Genomic DNA, 9,951 nt, shown 5'->3' with positions numbered 1-9,951 from the left:
AACTAAGATGATGACTTGCTGTTTTCCAGCTTGTCCTTCGAATCGCAAATATCAGTCATTGGTTTGAGTTGAGGAGGTGCCCCAAAATGTGTCCTGAGCTGTCCCACGAAAATCGCATCAGTGAGAGGTGGAAACATTCGCTGAGTCGAATGAAGTTAACAATTGAGGGTCATGATCTGACTATGCGGTTTTACGAGGTATTGCCAATACGACTCCTAGTTGGTCTTAATCAATTTTGCGATTGCCTCCGTTTGAGTCTCCGCCTTTTCCTGCCAGATTTTATGCAAAGCAGCTAAATCGGGCATTTCATTCAGACTGCCTTCCTTTAGCAGGTTGGTGATAAATAGAGTGTGGTTCACCGCCTTGATTATATTCTTTGATACCCCAACTTCCCTTGTTACTGCTAGCTCCACTTTCTTGATTCTCGCGTCCCAATTTGTGAAAATAATGTCTTTGTGAGTCTCCTCGATTTCAGGCAGATTGGCCTTCCTTCCATCTTTTGTTTCCTGCCATTTGATGAACTCTGAGATTCTGGTGTTGAGATCAGTAAACTCGGTTCTCTAGTCGATTGCCTTATTTGTTAGCTGATCACTAGTGATTAGATAAGGAGTAATGTGTGACATATTTTGGCAGAAATGCTCCTGTTGTTTCATTAGGAGGGAATTCAGTTCTAGAGCCTCTTTAATGAACTCCTCAATAGTGGGAATTCCTTTATATCTTTCAATGGCTTGTTGCAATTCCTGAACTCGCATGTTTTTAGCCGATATATCGGCTTCATGGCTTATTTTCAGGACCTCCATGCTCTGTTGCAATTGGGCAAGATTCTTGGCTACTGTGCAATTCTCTCCTCCTTTTCTCTCAACAAAGTAGAGACTTCAATGGCTTTTTCCATAATGGCCATTGCGTATGCTCCCGTGAACTGTGACAATCTAGTCAAGTTCTTAGCTGGGTTGAAAGGAATATCCCTCCAAATTATGCCCATGGGCTCATTTCCAGGTGGGAGCTCGGGTGTTTCTACCCTTTTGCTTTTTCTTTATCTTCTTACTACTGCCTTGTAGATAGGGCTATAGAGCACACCAAGTGGAGGGATTTTGGTTACTTTCAAGACGATCTCTGATGTGGGTAGAGTAGGGATAATCTCAATCTGCTGGGATGTTGTCGCATGCTCATCCATAGGTTTGGACTGCTCATCCATGGGTTTGGAATGCTCGTCCATGGGATTGGACTCTGTATTCTCCTGAATATGTAGAGGAGTTTGACACTCCATTGTCTCTTTGGTATCTGTCGTTTTAGGAGTATCTTGCAGTTTCTAATTAAACCGATCCCACTCCTACTCCAAACTGCTATCTTTGACCTCTGAACTGATTTCTTTAGGTGGGGTGCTCAGAACCTATTTCTCAGCTAACTTCATGTTGGACTCTGTTGTATTATCTGTCTCTTGGGCCTTCCTCGTATCTGGTGTCTTCTCAGTATTCACTTGAGACGCTGTGAGAGAACTAGGTCCTTCACTGTTAACAGTCACACTTGGTGTGGGCTTATCTTTGATCTTTAATAAGTGTTGTGGGATTACTATGAGCCTTTCATTTCTGAATTCCTGAAGTCTTTCAAAAATTTTAGGACTCAGACTCGCTTTAGCCCATTCAACTGCTTGTTCGAAGGACTTGGCTAACTATAATAGGTCTTCAAAATCATTATCCTCATGGTTGTATGGCTTGAGCTTTACCGTAGTAGTGATGTTATTTGCTGCCTTGTCTGGATCGAATGCCTTTTCAGCAATGTATGAAGCTTGAGGGCTTCCATGTTTGTTGACTCTTTAATGGCATGATTAAAATTTTCTAAAGCAAAAGAACCGCACTTGACAGGAAAAGAGGGCCATATTAACTTCTTGTTTTCTTTGAGGACTTTAGTTAGGCCTTTTCCTATGATCTGGTAAGCAATTTCCCTTACTAACAATTTATCATAAACATGTAAAGGAAGGACATGTGGGTCGGCTATGCTACCAAAATCCCTAATGCAGGTGAACCATTCTTCAATAAAATATTTGCCAACAGCTAGAAGGTCTGTTGCGGCTTCTTGGGAAAACCTGGGGGATTTCTTATTGAAAATCATTTGATGCAGGGGCAAAATAACAGAATGACATATCTTATAGAGATGAGGTATATAATGGGATTCCCATATTTGCTTATGACTAAGGTGGACGAGGTAGGGATCCTGTAAGGTCCATTTCCAACCCTTGATCAGAAATGCGGTGCAGAAACAGATGGTGTCCATAATGTAGGCACAAAAATAAAACCGTGGAAGGTTCTCTTGAGAGGAGGCTCTCTTCTGTCGATACTCGGTAATTATGGTGGCTAGGTTTTCAAATAGGATGGTTGCCCAATTCATGATGTGGGAGTTAACGCATGCATCAATCAGAGGAATCCATTCTATGGAAAATTTAGAATTATTGGGCAACCCATATAGTCTACATAACATAGCAGCTGCACAGTTATAAGGGTTTGCGAAAGAGGCTATAACATACATACCCGATTTGTCAAATTTGAACTTGTTGTCTAATACTCTCCAACACTGAATCGACTTGAAGGGGTTTGGGTTCTTCTTTGTGAAGCTGGCCATATATGTCTTATCATATATATCTTGAGGATCAGGATTTTGTTCATGTCCTCTGCTCTGAACGATCCCGTGAGTTCATTTCTTGAATTCTTGAATTTCCTATCTTCAATGGTGAGGTTTTCGACCACCCATCTGATCATATCCATGTATGGGAGGATTTTAGCCCTCACTCCTATCCTATGCAAGAAAGAACAGGTAACGTCCTTGAATTGAAGCCCCGAAGGTCTTGTTGAGTCAGTTGTTGCTCTTGTAATAGTAATCTTGGGACGCTCATCCTCAAGCCTATTGTAAATGACCTCCCAAGATGTTGCTCCTCCACCAAAGCCGTAGACCATATCAGAGAATATGGGAGCCATATCTGTAAACTCAGATTCTGCAATGCTCTACTTCTTTTGTTTCTACATCACCTTCCTCAATGACATGTATTTTGTAGCTTGCTTGAAATGGACAAGATATGTCAGCGCAGACAATATCGGGCAATTAAGATTGAAATCATATCTGAAATGACCTTGGATTGTGAGAAAGGTTTAATGAGATACTCAGCGTTAACTACCCATAACTTGGAAAATGATTAATCTCTCCTCAGGCCGCTAAATATTTATTATCCTGTCAATTCTTTTGTTTTTGTATTTAAAATGCAATTATTTCACACGCTTACTGCTCTTATTCGCATATCACAATCTTCAAATGGATATAATATAGTGTTGTGCTTACTATAAGGTGAAATGCGATTGCATTATCGCAATATCGCATGTCGCAAATTGTTAATGGGTGTTGTAATGGCATAGCTTAATTACTTGCCAAATTTGCGAAGTATGATTTGCGAAAAGACAAGGTGCTTATAATCGGGATATTGCTACCGGAGGTTTCATCATGCATTGCAAATATTTAAATGTGTTTTATGATAGTCACATGGAAAAGTGCGATTTGCAATAAGGATTTTATCCTTGGGTTGTTTTGCAAGATTTTTCAAGGCAATTTCTTAGAGTTAGGTTTTATTATGCTAAAAACTAAAAATTAAAAAAAAAAGTGTCCCCATTTATATCTCTAACCTAGCTATTGTTATCCATAAATGGGGGGGTTGTTACATAGTACAACAGGTTGATAATCTACATTCCATAAACCTAGTTATCCATCTCTATTCAAAGAAACTGAATGCAACTAATTTTCAATTAGTGAAAAAAAATATGATAATACTATCTCTAAGTTGAAACTTATGTGATTCATATTTTTTTGAGTTAGTTCTTTTGAAATAATCACACCATCAATTTTTTATGGTGTGATTATTCCGGAAGAACTATCTCAAAATGATAACCTTAGTTTAATCTAATTAATAGATAAAATGATTTCCTTGGAAAATAAAATAAAATGGTTTCCATACTAACAAATAAAATATGCATCTTTAATATAAAAATAATTTTATTCCAATACAAATTATCAACGTGGAAGGAATTTGCAAATACACAATCTAAATCCGATATACACAATCTACATGGAAGAAATTTACAAATAGAAATGTGTATGGGAAGCCCTTCCCATATGCCAAATTTCACAGAAGAAAATTCCTCCTTTCTTGTGTACGACATGGACAATGGGCTCCAGGATTTCACCTGCTACTCCTTCCCTATTCCAAGGGTATTTAGATACTTGTCAATGTTGTACTTACACATTTCATCATCTAATAACTTAGAAGCCTAGGCATATTTAAGATAAATAATATCAAGAATGTGAATGTAAACTATGTATTTGTAATTTTTCATATAATATCGCAAAAAAAAAAATATAATTTTCCACTCTCTATATCAAGACTATAAATGTAAAATATATATTTGTAATTCTTCATATAATCTCTGCAAAAAAATATGATATTATGCTATACCCTTCAAAAATATTTTATATGCCAACAACTTCTGTAATGAAAAAGCCTTCGATTCAACAAGCACATAACCTAAAACCAATGCTCAACATAAATGTTCTCGACCTAATGGATAAGAACAACTATACTCTAACCTGCAATTATTCCCATGTAGTTAGGTCAGTTATGGGATAGCCAGTAGAACATGACGAATAAAAATTTGGTTTCTCTTTTCACTAAGAGAAATGCATCAGATCACTAAGGAAACTTAGTTCATGCCACTTAAATGGAAATTATGCTTTCATAAAACTTGTTAATTGATATATGAAATTGAAAAATTAATTGTTAACTAAGGGGCAAGGAGTTGCATAAATTTTGGTAGGAGTTGCATAAATTTTTGTGGGTAGTAACCACTAGTAAGTCTACACATTTACATTTTTACTCATACTTATTAAAGTGCTAAAGAACACATAAATAATGGTGTGCAGTAATACATCTTGTTACTATCCAATTTTTTTATGCAAATACTTGCTTAAATTTTCAAAACTTTTAATTTTGGTTGGTTTTCCTAAGAAGCTTAACAATGAAAATTACTCCATAAATATATAATATTCATGGCATAAATATTGTAACTACCCAAAAATTATGAGGCAAAGGCTACAATGAGACCTTCAAGTTTATGGTCCAATAAAATGTTTGAAAAATAACTTTTGTAATAATATTGAAAAATAAAAATTTGTTTTTCAATATTGAACATTATAAATTATATTGGACAATGCTAAACTAATAATGATCAACAAACAAATCCATTACAAATCCTACTTTAACATAGTTTAATAAAATTTATTAAATAATTGATTTTCAATAATAATGAAACTAATTTTGAATAATAATAAAACTACCTCTACTAAAAAAATTATTTATAAAACTTTTATTTATTTATTTATTTTAATAAAACTTTTATTTATAAAATTAAAAGACTGTGTAACGTTATGTTAAGTATTTTCTTTGTTTTCAAAATCTAAGTAATATTATCATTGTCTCTTGCATATGATTTCAAGAGTTCATTGTTTGTGGTGCACTTTTAAAGATAGTAATCTCATTGTCCCCTACTATCTTCATTGTCATTGTTTGTGATGCAATTTTAAAGAGTAAAGATCATTATAACTTTAACATCTATAGGGTACATGTGACATTGACATGTATATTTAAATACCTTGTGCACAAGGGAATTTCTTTATAGAGGTAGAGTATCAACCTTTAACAATTGAATATTAGAATGCACGTAGAGTATCAACCTTTAACAATTGAATATTAGAATGCAGGGTAGTTTGGTTGAATGGTTGGAATTTTGTATGGTATTTTAAAATTAATTTTTTAAGTTAATTGTTTTTATTTTGTGTAATAATATAATATGAGCGAGCCTCGGATGCGGGTGTCATCGAGCCTGTCCACGGGAGGCCACATGCCTGGCATGGGCTGACACGTGATGAGCATGAGCCTTTATTGCCTCAAGCCGCCGATCCTTCAAGACGCGAGAGGCATAAGGGCGATCTTAATGGAGCTGCGGGAGGTGATGGCAATCCTGCAAGACGCATTTAATGAAGGTCATTTCAGAGGGAATGTTCAGGAGCTTAAATATGCTGAATCGGTGGGTAAGAGAGCTCAGAGCGACAGGAAGAATTCTCAGAATTCTGAGTGCCAATACCACGATCTGGTTATTGAAAGATTGGGTGAGGTCCGCGCCATTCTTGTGTTTTCTGGGCTCTGTCTTCGCTCAGTTAAATTCGATTCATACCCATTTTGGATGCAGCAAGCTACGGGAAGGGACCATAGCCACTGTCGGCCCTCCACTGCTCTGGTTCAGGAAAAGGAATTGGAGGATACCATGGTGCGGCCGCGTGAGAGGATGCCTAGCAGAAGAGGCCCAGGACGTGGAGAATCCTCTCGTCCTCCTGCAGCTGACGTTCATCATCATTGCTGCTGTTGCTACTGTTATCGAAGGGCGGGAGTCACCCCACTCTCAGCTGGTCAATTTCTGGAAGTGGGCAGCTCTATTGAGGGTGAGACCATACTCCCAGCATTTGGCTCAGTCACCTTTACGCTGGGTAGCTCCAGAGACAATGCAGGTGTTAATGCCCACATCTCTGTGCTTTTTACCAAAATCCCTGAGGAAAATGAAGAAAGTTCGTCATTGGTTCCTGCGGAGGATAGTTCAGCAAGCGAGAGGGGAAAGCGCCCAATGGGGGAGCCCTCCAATGCAGCGAGCAATTCAGGAAGAGAGTTGCCTCAACCCCCCTCCCAACTTCAAGAATCCGAGCTGCCAGCTCCCGCGCAGAATCCCATGGCTATGTGGGAAGGGGTTCCAGAGGGACAAGGTTGGAGCAGATTCGTGGAAGAAGAACCAGAGGAGTAGTTCCCAGCGGCACTCCTTCGTTTTTGCTTCCTTCTCTCAGGCTGGGGTCAGGGTGCTGGCTAATTTCAAGTTTTCGTTCTGCATCATAGTCTATTTCCTTTATGTCCTTAAGTCTGGCTCGCGGCTTCCACAGTTGCACTGGGTCCGGAGTCTAATGTCTGGTCTAAGCTTTATGTCTTTGCATGTTTCTTGTCGGTTCTCGGTAATGTTATCGGTCTCTATAGTTTGTTTGGGCTATGCGTCTTTTTGGAATGCCCCTGCGTGGGCTGTTTTGAAGTCATTCTGGAAAATCTCAAAGTCTTGTTTTTCAAGCTATCTGGAACTAGTGCCCTGCGAGGCAAAAAATATAAGTTTGATATCGCCACCCAAGGAGCCACAGTTGGCCCTGGGCAACTAGTCTGTTTGATGTAAAAGTTTACCTGTACATATTAATACAAAGTAGTTAGTATTGCCAAGAAAAAATATAATATGAGCGAGAGTATTGTAAATCGATTTTAAATATCAAATTTTTCTAGACTTGGTGATAATTTCTTTTTTCCATATTACTTATATCTTCTTACACTAAAAATTTATGAGATAAATTTGAACACAAATAAAAATATAATATAATAAAAAATAAATTGAGCTATCTTAAACACTTGTGAATTGGGCCAAATGTAAGCACTCCCATTTATCTCACAAATAAAAATATTGTGTAATCAAAAATAAATTCAGCTATCTTAAACACTTGTGAATTGGGCCAAATGTAAGCACTCCTATTCTATTCCATAGACACTACTGCAAATTTTATTTAAAACATACTTACTGTTGAGAATTCCATAGCTATCCAATCAAGGTAGGCATATGCCAATAGAGTTGTGAATATGCCAACAGAGCTGTATGGGGGACCACTGCCAAGCCCACCGGCCATTCTAAATTATTTGAAACCTCGTGAATAGCATAATATTTCACCACCTAACGCCATAGCTTTCACCATTGACTTTACACTGTTCAATTCTTTTATAAAACTGGGACAGGTGTAGCTGCCATTGGAACAACCAGCAGAGTTTACCGGAGAAAATCCGATCATGACAAGTGCCAATGGACGCTCCATAATTTTGGTGCTGATCATATTTGAGTGCTGTTTCACTGGTGTTATTGCCAGATCTTTCGATTTCTATTATTTCGTGCAACAGGTATTTATTAATTATACCTGCTAAGCATTTTCAAGAAGTGATTCTGAACATCATATTCTTTTTCAGCTTCAGTACTCTTTCTTCATGTGTACGTTAACGGTAATCAATTGCTTGTGAATACAGTGGCCTGGTTCATACTGTGATACGCGTAGAGGATGCTGTTACCCTCGCACAGGAAAGCCTGCTTCCGACTTTTCCATTCATGGTCTCTGGCCCAACTACAGCAACGGGAAATGGCCTCAGTTCTGTGATTCTTCCAGAGAATTCGATTACTCAAAGGTGCCTCTAATTCTGTTTATTTCCTCAATGTACGACTGGTTTCATTAGATAAAATCTAACGTTTACCCTATGTGACCATGGCCGGATTTTATATATTGTGAGAGAATTTGCAGATTTCAGATCTGAAGGAAGAGCTGAACAAATATTGGGGTTCTTTAAGCTGTCCTAGCAGCGATGGACACAAATTCTGGGGGCACGAATGGGAGAAGCATGGCACTTGCTCTCTCAATCTTGATGAGCATTCATACTTCCAGAAGGCTCTCTATCTGAAACAAAATACAGACATTCTCACGGCGCTTAAAGCGGCAGGTGATCAGATATCAGGAGGCCGCTGCCAAATTAAGCCTTTCTTACAAAATCAGTATTTAGAATTGTAATAGTAATTGGTAGTTTGTTTGCAGGTATTAAACCTGACGGAAGAGAATACAGTTTGAGGAATATCAAAGAAGTCATTAAAGAAAGCACTGGACAACTGCCAAGAATCGAATGCAACAGAAGCGAGGAGGGAGAGAATCAACTGTATCAGGTGTATTTATGTGTTGATAAATGGGACGCTTTCACTGTTATCGAATGCCCCTTTTACCCGCACAGCAATTGCCCTTCCATGCTTGTATTTCCTCCTTTCTGGGACAACGATCACAAGATCCAAGAAGCTTTCACAAGCGAAAACAAAACAAATGGAACAGAGGATCATTAGCTCTCCACAGTGAGCATTTCTTTCATCTGTCAAATTTTTAGGGCCAAGGGTTTGTTCTGTCAGGTCGACCCCTTGATTCCTCAAAGCTTTCATTGGGAAGAATTGAAGAAAGAAACGGCCCGTCGCACTGATTATGGAAACAGAGTCCAAGAGGTGTCTAGGCCATGGCAGGGTATGACAGGGTTGTTTTGACTGCCTGTGTGCCTGTTTGTTGTTTCAGACTTCCAATTTGAGCCATTTTCTGAAGTGACCGGAGAAAGGCCGAGGAAGGTTAGGGTTTTATTCTGTGTGTTTTCTCACTGCTCGAAAATTTACAAAAGAGGTCAATATTTTATACATTTGGACGATAATGCACTGCTTCAGTGGTTTCTTCAAGGAATTGCAGAAAATCGTGTTTGTATTGGTCACAGTTTCTGTATAGTTAAATTTGTGACTCGATTTCTGAAGGATTTCGCAGAGAAACCAGATTATTTTGATCTGGTTTAAAGCGGTTTTTAATTTTTTCAAATATTTCATTCCAATACTTTTTAAATTACTCAAGGCTAAAGTGGTTTTTGATTGATTTATTTATTTTCCAACCTTATGTTCAGACCTTTCTTTGTCTTGAGCATTTAAGAAAAATATAAATTGAATAGGCAGGGATTATGTTTAAAATATTCAGGTTTGAATGTAATTGTTTAGTGTTCAATAAGTCAAAAACGAAATAAAGATTTGGCCACGAACAACTCATGGTAGAGATTGGAAAATGGGGTAGGTTTCGAGTGGTTTCCGTAAAATTCTGCTCTTGATTTCGATTCCTCGTCTGAGTTTGATAGAGGTTTCATAGTTAGGGTTTCTTGTACATATTGACCTTCTTTTCTTGATTCGTTGAAAGAGGGGACCAACACCTCGTCCTTCAAAAACATTGTTCCAAGCT

General features: G+C 38.0%; 1 protein-coding gene across 1 annotated transcript; it reads left to right on the top strand.

Moving 5' to 3' along the window:
* The first annotated feature begins 7,901 nt into the window (after nucleotides 1–7,901).
* Nucleotides 7,902–9,570, top strand: LOC149143512 (ribonuclease 1-like). The gene is made up of 4 exons (XM_089446678.1): nucleotides 7,902–8,059; nucleotides 8,183–8,338; nucleotides 8,452–8,647; nucleotides 8,740–9,570. The coding sequence occupies exons 1-4, from the start codon at nucleotides 7,952–7,954 to the stop codon at nucleotides 9,033–9,035; spliced, it is 756 nt and encodes a 251-aa protein (XP_089302804.1). The 5' UTR covers nucleotides 7,902–7,951; the 3' UTR covers nucleotides 9,036–9,570.
* Nucleotides 9,571–9,951: the final 381 nt, after the last annotated feature.

The sequence above is a fragment of the Pinus tabuliformis genome, chromosome X (assembly GCF_031772625.1).
Source record: "Pinus tabuliformis cultivar Carrire ecotype Pingquan chromosome X, CPIR1, whole genome shotgun sequence".
Taxonomy (NCBI): Eukaryota; Viridiplantae; Streptophyta; class Pinopsida; order Pinales; family Pinaceae; genus Pinus; species Pinus tabuliformis.
Note: the sequence above shows the minus strand (reverse complement) of the source record. Positions and strands in the feature narration are given on the sequence as shown.